Genomic DNA, 19,125 nt, shown 5'->3' on the forward strand with positions numbered 1-19,125 from the left:
AATTTGGATAAAACTGCACACACACACACACACACACACACACACACACACAGACACACAGATTAAGTGACAATTTAATTATTCAATAATCATCTTAATACAGACATGGGGACTACCTACACATTTGTGCTGATCTCTGACCGTCTCTGCAGAACTAAACATAGCCAGCTCTAACAGAACATGTAGGAAAGGATAGATCAATCTTTGAGAGTTTCATTGTATTGCAGACATTATATGAATAGTAAGGGCTGCTGCTGTTTTCATGATAAATCAAATAATCGTTGTCTTTTCAACAAAATCCAAAGTGAATGAACACTAGAAATACTACTATCCAACAAAGTCCACCAAATCAAAGGTAATGACAATTTTTACTTCACATTTATCTGCCGGGCTGATGTTCCAAATATAAATATATGGAGTCATTGCAATTTTCTTTTGTACTTTACATTTCCAGAGTCGGAGATCAGTAACGGCTGACAAGAGGAACGGAAACATTCAGCCGAAGTACATAATCTGTATTGTGCTTCTTTTAAATTAAATTAAACTTTATATCAATCTCCATTTGCCACGTTTGTACAATTATTTTCGGTGTTGTCTCTATGTAGTTGAATTACCTGGCGGTCGTTTGTGGCAGTGTACAAAAGCTATTGTAAGAGCTATGCCATTCGAGTACACCGTGATGCAACAGGAAAAATACTGCAAAACCATGCATGAGGACCAGGAGGACAGGGCCCAGGGGCCTTTATAGGTCCCTGGGCTAGACAGTGAAGGGTTAGGGTGAACGGAGGTATTTTATTCAATGAAAATCTCCGCCTCGTGCATGGGCTATTTGACCTCCTTTAAGAGCTGTTGCACAAGCACATTGACAACACGACATGACGACAATGTGGAAGCGTTGGTATTCCTTTCGAATCACTTGCTTTCTTTAAATAAGCGTTATTTGAATAATGTAGGTACATAATTTCCATTTCAGATGCACATTTCTACCCTTAGAAGTTATTCTAATGATTGATAAGCGCAAAGAAAATAAAAGGGAACGTAGGTAGTACTTCATTTGTTATTATATTTGTTATTATTGTTATTATACTATTTTTGTTCTATACTGCACGAATCAGCCAAGAGGCGTATATTGGCTTTACCAGCTCTGGGCTTTACTATTGGTTACTCATTCCGGAAGAAACGTCGATTGGTCAAAAACGGTGGCTCCGCCTTATTGGCGGGAACGTTCATGCGGTGTGACGGTGTCCAGAATGTAAACAAATGGCCTTAACGCATACTTGAGTACAATAAATCAGTATATGTACAATATGAGCAAGTTGCGTTCCGCTATGCAGAAAGGAAAGCGATCCACGCTTACAATGACAGAAACTACGAAAACACCCCGAAAGAGGACAAAGGAAGCTGTAAAAAAAGGTACTCTAATCATGTTACGTCTTCTTATTGAAGAGATTGTGGGTGTTGTGATCTGTTGTATAACTAAGGTTATATGAACGGTGTCCTCCAGGCAGAATTAAATACAATACTATAGCGTCGTATACTCAAGGAGTGTTGCCGATACAGTTATAGCATATTTACAAAGGTGTTTGTTAACGTTACCTTGTGCATTGGAGAATAACATATCTTTGCCTTCCAATGTTGTGCATGGACAGAAAATGCTCTTATTAGTTTTCAGTCTAATGTAAACGCATGCTCCTTCTTTGCAGAAGAAGAACCCACCTATCCCTGTCCTCAGGCCACATACCACACTTTTCACGAACCAGCCTCTGTGCTGCAGATACAGAAGAAGCTCCTCAACTGGTATGACAAGGAAAAGAGAGAGCTTCCATGGAGGACAGTGGTAAAAATGACATTAATTTTACACAGTAAGATACAAATATCTGCAGAAAATCTGCAAGACTGTTGATATCTAAATGTGATTTCATATTTTGTTATAACAGGCCTTAAAAGAGCCAGACGTCAACATCAGAACATATGCAGGTATAATGCCCCTCTCCCATGCTAGGCCATGTGGACGATATATTTATCCAAATCATTTCATAATCTTTTTAGATTCCCCAGGATTATTTGACACCAGTTTCTTTGGCTTACAGTTTGGGTCTCAGAGATCATGCTGCAGCAGACCCAGGTGGCCACTGTGATAGAATATTACAACAGATGGATGAAGGTAACCAACACTGACCTCATTCTCACAATCATTACCTCCTTTGGGGAGCATATTCAACACATGGCATCATCTTTTGAATAATGATATTGTGAATTCCTTACATTGAATGACAAGAGGTGGCCAACGGTGCAGGATCTGGCAGCTGCTTCACTCGAGGTGATCCCCAAGAGTAAAATTCACTGCAGATACGCCAATACATCAGAATTGCAATTGTTTAAAATCAATTCTTCACCTCCTTGCTAAACAGGAAGTAAACAAAATGTGGGCGGGGCTTGGCTACTACTCACGAGGAAGGAGACTGCACGAAGGAGCTCAGAAGGTGTGTTATGCGTCTGTGCTAACACTTTAATTAAATGGCATGCATTTAATTTACTTCAGTGTACTATATAACTTCTATATACTCTGCATTCTCTTTATTCAAATTACTGACTCAAAATATACAAAGATTAAAATCATCACAACAAGGCAGTGACACAATTTTTTTTATAGCATATCTCTATAAAAAAATATATTGTAGTCAAGGAGATTACAAAAGTAAAAGTCACAATCACATCAAAAAGTATTTGCAATGAACATAAATCACGTTATATCATTACTAAAGCGTCTTATTAAGACGCGTATTACTAAGTGTCCCAGTAACAGGGAAGGTCAGGGCAGGTACTACAGGAACACTTAACAGTGAATAGACGTACCTCATGCGGGAGATTTGGTGGTCATTAGAGTTTGTGTCTAAGGTGGTGACAGAGATGGAGGGCCAGATGCCAAGGACAGTGGAAAGCCTTCTGAAACAGCTGCCTGGGGTCGGACGCTACACTGCTGGGGCGATCGGGTCTATTGCACTCGGAGAGGTCAGAGGTTACCCAACATATACACACACCTAAACAAACACATAAATACACTTACACACACACAATACCACCTAAAATGACTCATATATCCATTAATTCATTTCAGAGACGTGTTATTGCTGAGGAACATACCTTAATTTATATCAATTCCATTCATTGACATTATTAAAGATTCCCTCTGTATTTTAAGGTTCCTGACCTTTTATTATAACAACTAATATGTCTGATTCAATTTGGAACTAGCTTTCCATACTAAAAGCATCGAACAGAGAAAACCAGCGGCTTCATCTTCGTCTAAGATAACAAGGGACACGTTGTCCATCACCTGTGATCACTGATTGGCTGCCCTGCTGGCTGTCTCAGGTGTCTGGAGTGGTGGATGGCAACGTGGTCCGTGTCCTGTGTCGCCTGAGAGCTATAGGGGCTGACAGCACCGGATCTGCCGTGACAGAGGCACTCTGGTGAGGTAGTCGTACAAATCATGCATGGTCCTTTTCAGAGAAGAAGTTTATGTTAAAATAAGTATGGCGCTCCAAAACTTGATCAGAACTTTTATTTATGTCTGTTATTAAACCGTTTTGCAACGGTTTACTTTGTTATCATGAAAAAAAGCAATACAAATGCAACGTATTGCTATCGTTATTGTTTTTTAAATAACATAAGTCTCAATTCTTATTCTGTCACTTTACAATGGTGGTCCTCTTTAGGACCCTGGCTAATACCGTGGTGGACCCAGAGAGACCTGGGGAATTTAACCAGGCCATGATGGAGCTGGGGGCCCGAGTCTGCACCCCTAAAGCAGCTCTCTGTGGCCAGTGTCCTCTAAAGACCCACTGCCACTCCTATCGCAAGGTGCTGATCCCTTCGCCTGACTTTTGCTGAGCTCAATGAGGCAAAGTAGTTGTGGTAGTATCAGCTTATAAATTGATCAATGGTGAAAACTGGAACGAGGCTAGGTCAAGCCGTCATTAGCCAGATCGTTGTTGTTGGTGAAGACCGGGTCTGTAGGTCACCTCACAGATCTAATGAACATCTAACTATGTCCAGGTTCATGTCAAGCAGGAGGCAAACTCCAAGAAGCTCCTGGGGAAAGTGGGCAAGAGCCCGTCTACACAGAGTGATATAGAAGACTGCCGTGAGTATCCTGGTTCCTCCTCCTCTCACTCTCCTGTCAGTCTTTCATCATTCATTAGGTATTATCATTTGGGCAGACGCCGCAATACTTGCGTTTTATGTTAATGTGTACCTGAATGTTTCCATATTTCTTTGTTTTTATATATTCTATATTTATATGCTTACTCTTATTTGACTCATTCTTAGATGTCATTTGTTCCCAGGTGTACATATATTATGGGTTTTCTATTTACTGATATTTACGTCTTGGTGTCTATGGCTGCTGTAACACTTGAATTCGGCTGCCTCCTGGGATCGATGGTGTTCTTCTACTGAACCTCACCGGCCTCCCCGCCCCCCCCCGTGCAGCCACGCCTGCATCCTGCACCTTGTGCCCCACGGAGCCCTGGTTGGATGACCTGGGGGTCCACAACTTCCCGAGGAAGCCTGCCAAGAAGGCCCCACGCGTGGAACGAACCCTCACCTGTGTGGCACGCCGACCCAGCGAAGACGGAGAGGACGAGTATCTGCTCACCCAGAGACCAAACAAAGGTTTGCCCCTAAAATAATACAAGGTTTATTGCAAGAGTCGTTTGATTTTGGGGTCATGGGGCTGGTTTGCTGGTTTAAAACGTTCAAAATATCTGCAATAACCTATTACTAAATGGTTGTATTATCCCATGAAACTATTCATTTTAAAGCCTTCTGCGTTGTAAGAGACTAACAGAAACCTCTCTCTCTGGGTTTCAATGTTCTTCTCTGGATGTGGTGCACCCACAGGCCTGCTGGCCGGGATGTGGGAGTTCCCCAGTTTGGTACTGGAGGAGGAGAATTCAAAAGTCAAGCAGCAGGGAGCCCTGTGTGCAGAAGTTGGAAGAATCTTGGGAGTCAAGGTCAACAAGGACCTTTTGTCTTATGTTGGGGAGGTGAGTGCCATCCAGTCTCCACGCTTACACATTCCATCCTTAACGACTGAATTTAAGATTTTTTATTCTTCTTGTCTCCTGTTTTTGGCAGGTGGTTCATATATTCTCTCACATTCACCAGACGTACATTGTCTACAGTGTTTCTGTTGAGGACGAACACGCTACTGAAGAAACACAAAGTGAAAAACTTCAGTGGCTAACCAGGCCTGCTCTGCTTGAGGCAGCTGTCTCCACAGGACTAAAAAAGGTATTTCTCCACCACTGTTATATTTCATATCGGAGTACACAGATTACTTTTTTGTTGGAAAGTAATGAGTTACTTTTGCTATTCAAGTAATCAGACATTTAGTTCTGACGCAAACACATTGTTTGCTTCTTTCCTACTTCTTTGCTGGTAGCTGCGTACTGCGCATTTGTAGCTCGGCTATTGAGATGCCATTTACAATGCAGTAGGGTAGGCCTGACATTGATACGCTACGCTACTACGCTACGTATCTCATGTCATTAGGCAGATATCACCATCCTACCTGCTGGCTTCATTTAGACAGAACAAATTCATAAAAAAGTAAATAGATATTTGGTCAAAATGTACATCTTGATTTATAAAATACAAATATAATGTACAAATCATTGCACATTTATAGATGGAAGTCACCTTGTAATATAAAAAGTAACGTTACCCAATCCTAGACTCCAATGTATTTGAATAGCATTGTATTTGTATGACACTGTGTCATTGGAAACTTGTGTCAACTCTTGCAGATCCTAAAGCTGTATGAAGCTATGGGTGAACTAAGTCATGAGGGGCTAACTTTAAAGGTAAGTTATTTCTGATTGATATTAGTTTGTAACTCAGTTGCTTGGTGAGGTAATGTAACAAACTATGTAACTATGTAACAAATCTATGTAAATTTTACTAATGTATAATCTGGTCATTCCTACACACTTGTATACATTTTAAAGCATGTGTTTGTATTGTCAGGATGGCAAGAGGAAGAAGGTTGCGAAAAACCGCAAGTTGTCAGCAAGTAAAAAAACCAAACCCAACCCAGCCAATGGGACCAGGCAGCTGTCACTCAACTCCTTCTTCAAGACCAAAGAGGAAACATGAAACGCTGTTTCAAAGAGACGTTCAGATATCAGCCTAGAGTACTATGTGCATTTGTAGTATAGCCATTTGCCATCCCCTCATTGACTGGGAAACATATTTTAAGCACAGTTTGGACAGGTGTGATCCAACAAAATAAATATTTTTTATTAGACATTACAGTATTTCCTGAATGTTTTACACTTTTTTGCAATTTTGCACATTATGGACACTTAGCAAAGGTGCACGGCTAATGGGTATACGATAATATATTAGCATTGGCAACTAACTTCAACAAAGTACCAAATCCCCTAAAGAAGCTTTCTCTTCACTTGAGATTGTGAAAAGGATGACAAGGATTTCCATCCGGATTGCAACGGCATCAGGATGCTTGCTCCCAATGAAACACGCTTAGCGGCCATGGTTGGGCTGTCTGCATGACTGTCAGGTCAGGATGGAGGGGGCTTCATACTATAAGTGAGAACCTTAACCCTTTCTCGTACGCAGCCAACAACACCCAGCACCCCCCAGACATTGTTGCTAACTTGCCTCTCGTCAAGTCATTACTCACGTAGTGGCAGCTCTTAGTGACGTCCAAGTGCCGAGAAAAGGGCTGTTCAACATCACGTGGTTTGAGTTTAAAGCAGGGAAGAACTCTTAACTCTTAAGAACTCTAACTTATTTAGTAACTGAGACAAAATGGCATTGATTACTATGTTCAAGATCATTTGAGAAATACCCATGTTTAAAAGCAAAACAAATACTTTTTGTTCACTGGACCTTTAAATGTTGAATTGTAATTAACGAGAAAGGTGCTATTGTTCAGCTGGTAGTCCTGCATTCCTTTTTAGTTGGATAGAAGATTTTGAGCTTTCACAGGGCTATAACTTTTCACAAATAGTCATGGATAAGGTCCAGCTCATCCATTACCTCTAATTGAAACATGTTAAACATGTTTTGTTAGGGGGGTATCTAATGCCAATAGAGAATGATAGTAGTGTGCTACCCAATGTTGCCAGAGGGATTATCTAGTTCTATAAATGGGGAATATAACAGCCAATCACAGGACACACAAGGAAGTCAAGAATCAATAAATGTAATTATTCAAAAATATCAACACATCAAAACCACAGAGACTTTAATGGCACTAGACTACTGCCACTTGCCATGGTACCTATCAAAACAAGAAGTTAATAAGCAATTAGTCATTTGTCAAATGGAAAGAATGTTGCAAAAAAAAAAACAGCTCTTGGATAAGATGAGATGGTAGCCCATCGGACAACCTTCAAGGAAGAAGTTTGGCTTGTATTGAATGAGCCGAAGACTCTGTTTCATCCCTATATGTAGGGATAGCACAACCTGACCCACACTTCCAATCCAATCATGGCTGGCATGACATTTCCCATATTTTTTACACTTTTGCATACAAAAGTGTGGCATTGCTTCATTATTAACAATTGTTGGATTCCTAAACTCCTGTGTTCCTGTATGTTGACATGCAACACACTCAGTAGATACAATGGCTAGATTAAGCCAGAAAAACAATTTTGTTTTCCTAGGTGCACATGAACTGGACAGACTCTGGGTGAACAGAGTTTGCATGCAAGTTGTTCTTAAAGGGGTGATATTATGCCACCAGGTATGAGTGTGACGAGCAGACGAGCAGCATGTCATCAAAGCTTCTTGTGAATGAGGCACAATGGCCCTTGCTGTGGAGGTCTGAATAGACCCTTTTCAGGCGAGGCCCAGCGAGGTGGATGGAAGATCCCTACAGGTGAAAGTTATCTGGAGGGAGGTCTGTTCGCGATAACGATAACAATAACTGCATAACGTAGTTGCTCAGAAGCTCCTGCAGAATTTTGGGGAATAGCTAAAATTCTGGTGATCAGTAGCAGGTGTCCTTGTGACCCAAGCAGGGCAGGATGAAAAATGGGGCTCGTCATTAGACCAGGTACCAGAGGCATGATCTGAATGGTACACATTGGGGGGGGGGGACACATACACCTAGTGAATGTGTCTTTTCACTAGGCATCCTAAGAGCTCATTCACACTGGATCAACCAGTCCTTTAAGTGTGTTTAAGCCGCAGAGGTATGGACCAAATGCGGTCGCTCTTGATGCCAGCATTCTCCTTTCTAGAACTGTACAACCCTGCCATGCATAAGTGGTTCAAGTTCACAACATGACGTCACACAAATCGAGCCATGAAGTGCCTTACCAACATTGACACAAACCGTGAAACAGTCTGAATAAGTCACCTTTGCTCACAAAGCTTTCTGACTAAGTAAGCACACAGAGTGTGACCTAATGATGCTTTGCATACATTTTTTATAGTATACCCCAACAGTGCTCAAGTAACTAACATTTTCTACTGGTGGCATTGGTGCAACTATCTTTTTAATTTGGCGGCACCCTATAAAATTTCCTCACACTCCTTTATTAGACATCTGTGATCATTAATTTGAATGGATTCACTCACTTTAAATAAGTTGTCAAATATTTTATTGCGTAGGGGGTCTTTTTCTAGTTTTATCGCCGTCTCCTCATGAACCTTCATGCTCCTTCTATATGAAATACCTTCTAATAATAACATTAATTAAATAAAGGTCATATAATTAAATGTATTAGACAAACTGGGCTTCAACCATTCCCAACCCCTTCTCACACGATGCTTCAAAATCTTTTTTGGGGGGAATAAATATCAGCCTGCCAATTGGCCTTGCCCCTTTTCGAGTGACAAGCGTTAGGGCAATTAAAAAGCCATGGGGCCTTGTTGATTATTCATATGCAACTACAATTAGTTTTTGTAGCTAAAGTAGCTAAAAAGAAAACACATTCAACAAATCAGCTGAACTTCTTCACTTGACATGGAAAATAATGAATGAAAATAAGTACCACTTGGATTGGCATGGATGCATTATAAAAACACGTCCACTTAAGCATCCTGAAGCAGATAAACCAGAATTCATAATCATTATTTTCACGATATATATTTCGCTGTTACATTTATGCAGATGTCTTCACTGAGTAGAGTAACTAAGTAAATAACTTTGTCCACATCATATAATGGGCTTAGCTCAGGTAGAGAGGGTTGACTTGTGACCAGAAGGTTGCTAGTTTGTTCGCTGGCTAAGTGTCAAGGTGTCCCTGAGCAAGACACTTAACCCTAAATGCTCTCAACGAGCTGGCTGTCCCTTTCACTAGCTGACCCCGATGTCGGTATGTGAAATGTGTATGAAGTCACTTTGGCTGCTTAATGCCCGAAATGTAAATTAAATGTAAATAAGAATTAAATATTAGTATGACGAGCACAAACCCTTTGAATAATATGATGCATCAAACAACGACACGCTTTTACACACGTCATTATGGCACTGAATGTGCTTCGTATGGGATATAATTGATGCTACAACAACTGAACGAATAAGGTAACAGCATGCCTCATTGAAGCATAGTTTTACACTGCTGGGTGCGGCAGTAATCCCAGATATATACAGGAGCGAAGCTTGAATGGCCCCGCCGAATAGGCATCAGCGCCCAATCACATCGCACAGGGTGCAGCCGGGTTGTCTTCTCTTGCATAACTGGTATGTCTTCTTTCCTTTCAGGGCGAGTACAGAGTTTACTATTTCATGACTTTAATAGACTATCGGATTTCTATGAAGCTAAATAAGTCATTTGTTAAAGCAACAGCTTTTCGGAGCGGTGGAGATCCAAAGTCGCTTGACTTTCAGTGTTTATAAACTGAACTTGAGTAGGAGGATTTTTTTCTTTTTCAAGGTAGGCTATCTGTGACCATATTTGAAAGATAATTAAGAATATTCAGAAAAAAGCACACGGCTGGAGCTGAAATTAATCTATGTTAGATGGATAGCACTTGGCAACGCGTCCAATCCATGTACCGGTGGACCCTGGAGAATGGAGGTAGGCCTATGAGCTTAAACTATTAAATGGATTGTTTTTATACTGGCATACATTTAATGCAGTGCCGCTTTGTAAATTAGAGTTGGAACGATCTGCTGCGTGGACATGTTTCAACCTGAAACTCAATCAGCAGGTGGAGACATTGGTCCTCATCTGCTCCCCAATTACATAGTATTCCATTATATTTCAGATACGCGAACGGACCCATGGCTGCTGGTGTACTCTCCGGTCCCAATAGTATTCATTATACTGGTCTACCTCTGTGTGGTCTGGACTGGACCCCGATTGATGAAACACAGGGAACCCGTTGATCTGAAAGGCGTTCTCCTCCTTTACAATTTTGCCATGGTCTGCCTGTCTGGGTATATGTTCCAAAAGGTTTGTATGCTGTTTTGGTGTCTTGCACTTTCATCAACAGAGTTGTCATGTTCCTTATATCAATCTCTTTTCTGAGTACTGTTGAACACTTTTTTTTTTTTTTTCACCAATAACTTGACTGTTTACAGTTCGTGGTCTTATCCAGGTTGTCCAATTACAGCCTCCTCTGTCAGCCGGTAGACTACAGCAACAGCCCACTGGCAATGAAGGTAGGAAATGTCAAAGTAGAACTGAAAGTTTTGGTTTAATTTGGTACCATTTAGAAGTTGTCAGTTTGACATGAGCTTGTTTCAGCTCTTACACTATGAGATAAAGAAAAAAAGTTTGGCTGACAGTTTTTGGAAGGTATGTGTGTGTGAGTGTGTGTATGTGTGTGTGTGTGTGTGTGTGTGTGTGTGGGGGGGTACTTTATATTAAGCTAGTACCACCGTTGTGTATGAGCGTTATAATATGAGATATGTTGTATATAACCAGCATATACAATTAGTGTCCGAGAAACTTGAAGGACTTGGCTTTTTGGCTTTCGGTTGGTTTAGACCCCAGACTGATTGTTAACATTGTCTATGCCGAGATGTATATAAGTGATGATTTTTGTTCAACTTACCTCCTGTTGCGTTGTACGATGGTTTCGAAATTGGCACATGTCCAGCCAATGAAATCCATCCTACTCCAAACAGCAGCTCCTGTTTCTGTATCTTTGTTTTTTCCAGCACAAGTTAGCGCAAACAAGCAGCCCGGCTAGGTAGCTTTCTCAAATAGTGCCCAAAAACTAACAAACGTATACGTTTGACTGTTTTTATCTGCAACTGCGCATACTCATGGACTTAACAAAAAGGTGCTTCGTTTAGTATCATTCTGAATTCTGAGTGCAGAGCAGCACTTCACGAAGTGACGAGGGAAACTGTCAGAGGCTGTGTTTTTTTGTAGCCTTAAGCTTTGACCCTTAAGCATTCACTTCTAAATCATTAGGTGCTCAGTTCATAGATGTGTGGATAACGTAGAACAAGACTCAACTGAACACAAACATCAAATTTCCCCACCAGGCTGACCATTTGAAAAGGGTCGGTAGCAATACACAAGTTCACACCAGGTAATTTAACTGAGTAGGCTGCGCACATGTGCACTCACCTGCAATATGATGATTTTTTCGTGTCTGTTTCTTCAGATGGCCAATGTGTGTTGGTGGTTTTTCTTCTCCAAGGTCATAGAACTCAGTGACACGGTAAAAACAAAACAAAGATTCTTATATAGATTGAATTTAGTTCACCCATTCTTTCCAAAATGTTTGGTCTTACCATTATCCATTCCTCCCTGTCCAGGTATTTTTCATCCTGAGGAAGAAGAACAACCAACTGACCTTCCTCCACATCTTTCACCATACCACCATGATCGTCAACTGTTGGGCCGGTGTGAAGTATGTCCCGGGTGGACAATGTAAGTGGACAGACCTCTTGAAGTCCCATTAAACTCACAAAACCCTGTCCCAACCTTGTCACCAACAAGCACAAACACAGAATTACTTCTACATGAAGACCTGTGCACTATTCATGTACATATTAACTACTCTACATAGTCCAGCATTCATATTCATAATGGATATTCGTACAAGTTACAACTGAATACACTCTCACAACGATAAAGTATGTTTCCATCCATTCATCTAACAAGCCTTTCTCCCTTTTCTTGCAGCGTTCTTCATTGGCTTGCTCAACAGCTTCGTCCACATGATCATGTACTCTTACTATGGCCTGGCCGGGCTCGGGCCCCACATGCAGAAATTTCTCTGGTGGAAGCGCTACCTCACCACCCTGCAGCTGGTAAGCCCAGCACCTCTCGGTCCACTGGGGACGATGGCGTGGTTTGTGTGTGTGTGGGCTTGGCAACAGTACCTACTCAAACTTTGAATAGTCAAAAGTGATGAAAACCATTCAAATGCTGCCACAACTACGTTTCTAAAACACAGCTTGATAGAATACAGTGTGTATATGCAATGCATAAGATAATTTGTTCATATTATGTAGTGATTAGTATCTGCCACAGTTTAATGGATGACAAAATGAGGACAAATCTGTAATTGTTGCTCTTTGCCTTTGCTCCTGTCGTTTTGCAGGTTCAGTTTGTCGTTGTGACAACACATACAACGTATAACCTGTTCACTGACTGTAACTTCCCGGACTTCATGAATGTCGTTGTCTTTGGCTATTGTTCCACCCTTATCGTCCTCTTCTCCAATTTTTACTACAAAAACTATCTCAGCGAAAAGGAAAAAAGGAAGTAACACACCATCTCAGATTACATTTTGTTGCTATTTTTGTTGGTCAATGTGAAATATTCTATCAATCGAACGTTAACAGCTTCTTGACTTTAATGCATCGAAGAATTCTGGTTAGCCTATGTTGGCATTATTGCGCTATATCTAGGGCTGCATTTAGTAGATTGATAGAAAATTTATGAAATCTAATTTTGATAATGTATTTATTGTTTAACTCATTTATTAAGAACATATAACAAACATGTGCAGCTTAATGTTGCAGTTGAATTCAAATATTTTGTTCATGGATAATGATAGAAAATAATAGTTTAGTTGTTCTAGGCTGCTAGTCAGATAAAGCATCCACATTTATCACTTTGGACTCATCCCCTCCCACTTTGGTGAGTTGTTGTTGCATTTGCAATTTAAATTTTATAGAATGTATATAAATGATTTTAGTTCATCGTAAATTATTTAAGCGGCTATGAAAATAATCGTTACTTGCAGTCCTAGTTATGTCCACTAGAGAGCAGAATCTGTCCATCTTAAAGTTGGGCCTCCGAGAACCTAACTGCTGTGAAAGTCAAATGTATTACATTTTGGGATCATGCAAGTTTTATACAACCAATAAATAATGTAAACGCTTTGAGACATGTCCATATAAATATTTTGCCCACAATGTGTCAGTTAATGAAATATCATTGATTTTACATCGGGGAGGCCCTGTCTATGCGGCCAGTGGCCTTTAATATATATTAGAAAATATCTGTTACATCTAATGTAATATCACATTAGCACGAAACAGTTAAACCAACATTTACCAGATAAAGAATGCAGGCCTGACGGTCACAGGTCAAAAGCTTGTATATGTGCTTGTATGTAGTGTAACATCAAGCAGAAGGGAAACACGGTCCAAAAGTGAAGGAGCTCTATTTGGCATTGGGAATACAACTGAAGCCCTATTGCCCTCCCCTTTACCTGGAAGTCACGATGTGTCACATTTTAACTAGCTTGTGGTTTAAAATGCCTGGGCATCTGTTGGTAACGCTGAACATTTGTGATTTAATTCATGTTATCTTGTTTATGAGTCGTACTATCAACACTCTCAACACCCCTCCCACTCACGGTGCCCAGCTAGCCGAGCTACATTATTTTGCGTCACGCAGCTGCACAGCCAATCAGAGGGGACAGAACAACACTGTTAAGAGCGGTTGAATCTAACACATTCGACCCTAACTATATACACGACAGATTTACAGTTGACCATTGTATGGTCCATTTGAATGTCTTGAAATGGTAGCCTACACGTTATTCATTTCATGGTAAAGAGAGACTGATTAAGGGAGATTAAGGGAGATTAAAAGCAGTAAGTTCCGCCTTCCAATGCATCGGGGTTGTCTCAGCTATGCCCTCGTCGATTCGCCTTCAGTGCGACAGCCGGGATTTCATGAATTTAAACGTTTCATAGACTAGGCCCTACTGGAAGATCTATATGACCCACATATTTAAATACAGCCAACTATAAACGAACGTAATATCACGGTGGTCGGCAGATAACCTACAGTCCAGTTACTCAGTTGTTAAAGTCCAAAGGTTATCAGATCAGGTCAAAAAACATAGTCGCTTGACAAACTCTTGAGAATATTGGATTTGTTTCTTCTCGTTCAAGGTAGGCTGTGAATGAACGCATTTATGGAATGTCTAAATATAAAACGTTTGGCTGGTGGAGTTATATGTTTTTTATCCACTTTTAGATGGACAATGCTTGGAAGCGCGTCATGTCCATGTACAAGTGGATACTGGAGAACGGAGGTAGGCATGTGGTTTGTTATCAGATTTAAAGATGTATACTTAATTCTTAAATATCATACTTTAAGGGGGGTAAAAAAACGTAAATCGTTATTGTCAACGTATCACAACAGTCGTCTGTGTTCAATGCGTGGGAGCAGGGAGATGGATGACAAAGGCTTCTCTATGGCTCGGGGCGGGCTGACACCACATGTCCCCACTGTCACGGGGCGTACTGCCGCGGCACATCGTATATTGTAGCCTATTGTCTAATTACAAGTCTCTCCTCAGTCGACATTGAGTTTCAACCTGCAGCAATTTGAGAACTTTTGTCGTCACCCGAGTCAACCACAGCATAGTATTCCTTCTTCACGTCGGATTTCTAACCAGTGGGCCGCGGGCATCAATGGTCTGCGAGGTGGCCCGCGAATATATTGACCAAAAACATGGATTCAATATATATGTAGTGTCTATATATGTTGTTGTATGAAAACAATTTAATGGTATTTTTCTTATAAAAAATGAAAGCATAGGCCTCATCATGTTTTGACTTATTGGTATAATTATGTCATGTTCTCAAGTACTACATCAGTAGGTACTGTGGCCGCAGGCAGGAAACCGTTCTCTGATGTTGATGTGGGCTTCGAATGAAAAAGGTTGGGAACCCAGATTATTCCATTGTCTTCCAGATAAGAGGACAGACCCATGGCTGCTGGTGTACTCACCGGTCCCAGTGATAGTCATCTTCCTGGTCTACCTCTGTGTGCTCTGGGCCGGCCCCCGCCTGATGAAACATAGGGGACCCGTTGACCTGAAAGGAGTTCTTATTGTTTACAATTTTGTTATGGTGTGTTTGTCTGTCTACATGTTCTATGAGGTGAGTAGGCTGGTGTCTGTCTTTGTTCATTAAAGGTACGGCCACACTGAACGCGTTATGCGCGTATGATTACGCGCTTAACGCGCTTAACCTGACGCTTGATCATTAATGTGTGTCACAAAAATGGTTCAACGCGCCTACGTAGCTAGATGAGCCCGCCCAGCGGAAGTGTCTTGCTTCGCCCTGAAGGGGCTTATTTTCGATAATTGTTACATGTTCTAGTTACCGGACTTACCCATGCAAGTGAACGGAGCGTTCCACGGCATTGAGAAGACGTGTAATAAAGGCCTATAATATTTCTGTTTATGGCATAGATTTCTCCTCAGATTAGGCCAATAAAGCAATGATAAAAAAACAACACACACGCTCGATCAAAGGCCCGGCCCGAGGATAGTGGTGGGAAATATCCGGGCTCGGGCTCGGGCAGAGAATCTAAACTAGTGCATGACATCCTCCGTAGGCGCTCACAGCTTGGTGAGTTTCACCACCTCCTCATCGTTTCAGCACAAACGATGAAACGATGACTTGGTCGTCCATGTTCTTTCTGCTTCTGTGCGTCCTCAAGCTCAACGCTGATTGGCTATCGCGGCCAAGCGTCACAGCTTTTATGATCTCAATGTTATTTAGTCAGCAAGCCAGACCTCCTGTGTCATAAATTTCAATCTGTGCTGAACTGATTTGGTCTGCTTGTCTTGATCAGCGGTTGGGCGCAAACACTTCAAATGCATTGGCTGAGAGAAAAGAAGGGCGGAGATTATTAGCATACTAGAGAGACGCCCTATTTTACGCGCGTTGTGATGTGCACGCGGTTTGATGGCGTTTTCTACGCGCGGTCTTGAGGGACTTCATTGCGGCGTAAAAAGTGGCGCATTTTCTGCGCATTACGGCGTAAAAAACGCTGTTTTTTCACATTTTACAGTGTTTTTTACGGCGTAATGAAGGTGATACGTGACTGAATGAGGTCGTTTTCTGGCGGAGTTGGCTTGCTTTATCTACGCGCCTAAACCAATGGTTCCCTATGCAAAAATGCCGATTTTCAACACTAACGCGCCTAACGCGTTCAGTGTTGCCATACCTTAACACATTTTTTCCTCTTTCACATGTCTCTTTTTCTTGTACCTCAAATGAAATTTCCTTCCTGACTTCCTTTGTTCTGCTTTAACCTACTTACTTACTTCCTTATAATCCAATCCATGTTTTGATGTTCACAGTTCCTGGTCACATCCAGGTTGTCAAACTACAGCTACCTCTGTCAGCCAGTAGACTACAGCACCAGCCCTCTGGCAATGAGGGTAAGAACTGATCCCAATGTTTAAAAATAAACAAAATGAAGTCATATTTGTATACATTGATTTGCTTCATACTTCTCCCACACATTGATTGAAAAAGTTATTTTGTGGAAAGTATACATTTTAACGGAACCCGTAAAGGGATATGATTGTTAACGTTTCTCTTGAGCACGAGAAATTATCTGGTGCTCACGAGAAAGTATCTGGTGCGCACGAGAAAGTATCGAACGCATATCAGTGTGTGTGTGTGTGTGTGTGTGTGTGTGTGTGTGTGTGTGTGTGCCAGTGACACTGCCAGTGATATGCGTACGATACTTTCTCGTGCTCACCAGATACTTTCTCATGCGCACCAGATACTTTCTCGTGCTCACGAGAAACGTTAAAAAAAAATGTTTTTTACCCCATGTCACTTTACCTTTCATACATAAAACAAGCATGCTACATCTTATTATTAATAAATCTGTACTCCATTGGCTCCATTCCAACTCTGGACAAACACAATGTCTTAGTGCATGCAAAAAATGTCACAACATGCACCAGCCCATCTCAAATGCCTCCAAGCATTAACATAGCTCAACAAGTTCATGGATTGAACTAACTCGAATTCTTTGTTGAACTTCTACTATGACCCAGATCAACAAAGTTTCCTTATGAAACATTTTCCTAGAGTCAGAGCAAAAGTGCAAAAATAAATACCCAGAACTGAACAGGCAATTATATGGGTGCAACAAGTCGATGTGATGCGCGACCAGGTTTAAAATAAGAATAAAAGATATAGCACATTCACCAACACATTCACCTCTGGAATTAATGTTTTATCATCCCATTATCACACTTTACAAGGATAAATACAATACAAAGCCGTTTGTACATGAATAACGAGTTTATGGTAACAACAAAGTTTACTGCCACTGGCTGGATTGCCAGCCAACTATGTTTGTAAACTGGAAACCCTCCAATCAGTATGAACAATGCACTAGTTATGCAATCAATAATTAACTTCTTGTTTGATGGGTTTTTCTGCGTGTATTTTGATTTGTAGTCCTATGTGTTCCTCCATGATTAAATAATTGTTCTGTTTTTCTTCAGATGGCCAATGTGTGCTGGTGGTTTTTTTTCTCCAAGGTCATAGAACTCAGTGACACGGTAAACAACGTCCAGAACAGACAGACATACAAACAACTCTTCTGTTGATTTAAGTCCCTCATTCGCACAAATTCACAATGTGTGTCCCTTCCTGCCCTCTGAACAAGTCCAGGTCTTCTTCATCCTGAGGAAGAAGAACAACCAGCTGACGTTCCTCCACATCTATCACCACGGCACCATGATCTTCAACTGGTGGGCCGGGGTGAAGTATGTTGCTGGTGGACAGTGTAAGTGGACAGGCCTTGGGGAAGTCTTTTGACACATGGTCCCAACCCAGTCATTGGCAAGTCTGAACCCAGAATGACTGGACCTTAGTCCATAACATCTCTGGAAAAAACGAATACAAAATTAGACAAACCTTAACAAATTATGTCGATTTTTTGGTATTTTCCCATTCCTTTAGTCGCAAGATGGCCAGCATTCATATCCATATCAGATATTCTTAAAAGCAAATGCACTCAAAATCTCTAAGAAACCTATTTAATTGAAACAGCATATTTTCATCATCCGTCATTTTGTAAGCATTCTTTTTGTTTTGCAGCGTTCTTCATTGGCTTGCTGAACACCTTCGTCCACATCATCATGTACTCTTACTATGGCCTGGCCGGGCTCGGGCCCCACATGCAGAAGTACCTCTGGTGGAAGCGCTACCTCACCACCCTACAGCTGGTGAGACGTCCCCTCACCTCACCTGGGTCCACTGTAGGGGGCCCAAAGTGCAATAAATCCTGGATGCTAATGTCATGTGACAGGGCACCCACAGCTCTTATCCAATCATGTCATTTGTTGTTTTAATATGATGAAACTAATAGGATTAAAATATACATTTAAATTTAGTTTGATTTAGTTAGTTTCTGAATCTAGAATATTCTAACATTAACGAAAAAGATAACATCAACGAAAAACCCTGGTCAGATAAATGAATCTCAGACAATGTAAAAGAGTATCCTGCATAAAAATTGCCCTTGCAATTATGAATGATGGTTTGGCATATGGGTATGTGTTAATGTTCATTGTAATGTTCATTACAATGAACATTAATGTTCATTGTATAATGTTCATTGCTGATCATTGGTTTTGCTCTTGTCTTTTTGCAGGTGCAGTTTGTGCTTTTGACAACGCACACAGGATATAACCTGTTCACAGAGTGCAACTTCCCTGACTCCATGAATGTTGTGGTGTTTGGCTATTGTGTCAGCCTCATTTTCCTCTTCAGTAATTTCTACTACCAAAGCTATGTCAACAAAAAGGTGAAAAAGATTTAAAAAACAATCTGTAATTATCTGCCACTATCTTTATTTTTTTTTTGTATGGGAAATATTCTATCATGTCCAC

General features: G+C 41.0%; 2 protein-coding genes across 2 annotated transcripts; both read left to right on the forward strand.

Annotated features, from left to right (window-relative positions):
• Positions 1-1,322: 1,322 nt before the first annotated feature.
• On the forward strand, positions 1,323-19,120 carry LOC307078302 (adenine DNA glycosylase-like). The gene is made up of 22 exons (XM_079740045.1): positions 1,323-1,413; positions 1,704-1,837; positions 1,938-1,977; positions 2,091-2,164; positions 2,279-2,320; positions 2,412-2,483; positions 2,899-3,012; positions 3,376-3,473; positions 3,720-3,864; positions 4,060-4,147; positions 4,495-4,677; positions 4,906-5,051; positions 5,143-5,298; positions 5,814-5,870; positions 6,034-6,159; positions 14,445-14,502; positions 15,168-15,355; positions 16,567-16,647; positions 17,734-17,790; positions 17,903-18,017; positions 18,332-18,459; positions 18,888-19,120. Exons 1-22 carry the CDS (start codon positions 1,329-1,331, stop codon positions 19,053-19,055), a joined length of 2,355 nt encoding a protein of 784 aa, XP_079596171.1. The 5' UTR covers positions 1,323-1,328; the 3' UTR covers positions 19,056-19,120.
• elovl8b (ELOVL fatty acid elongase 8b) lies at positions 9,749-13,598 on the forward strand. Its single transcript, XM_079740174.1, has 8 exons — positions 9,749-9,917; positions 10,004-10,061; positions 10,252-10,439; positions 10,568-10,648; positions 11,605-11,661; positions 11,759-11,873; positions 12,129-12,256; positions 12,550-13,598. Exons 2-8 carry the CDS (start codon positions 10,004-10,006, stop codon positions 12,715-12,717), a joined length of 795 nt encoding a protein of 264 aa, XP_079596300.1. The 5' UTR covers positions 9,749-9,917; the 3' UTR covers positions 12,718-13,598.
• Positions 19,121-19,125: the final 5 nt, after the last annotated feature.

This window comes from Pollachius pollachius (genome assembly GCF_949987615.1).
Source record: "Pollachius pollachius genome assembly, chromosome: 7".
Classification (NCBI taxonomy): Eukaryota; Metazoa; Chordata; class Actinopteri; order Gadiformes; family Gadidae; genus Pollachius; species Pollachius pollachius.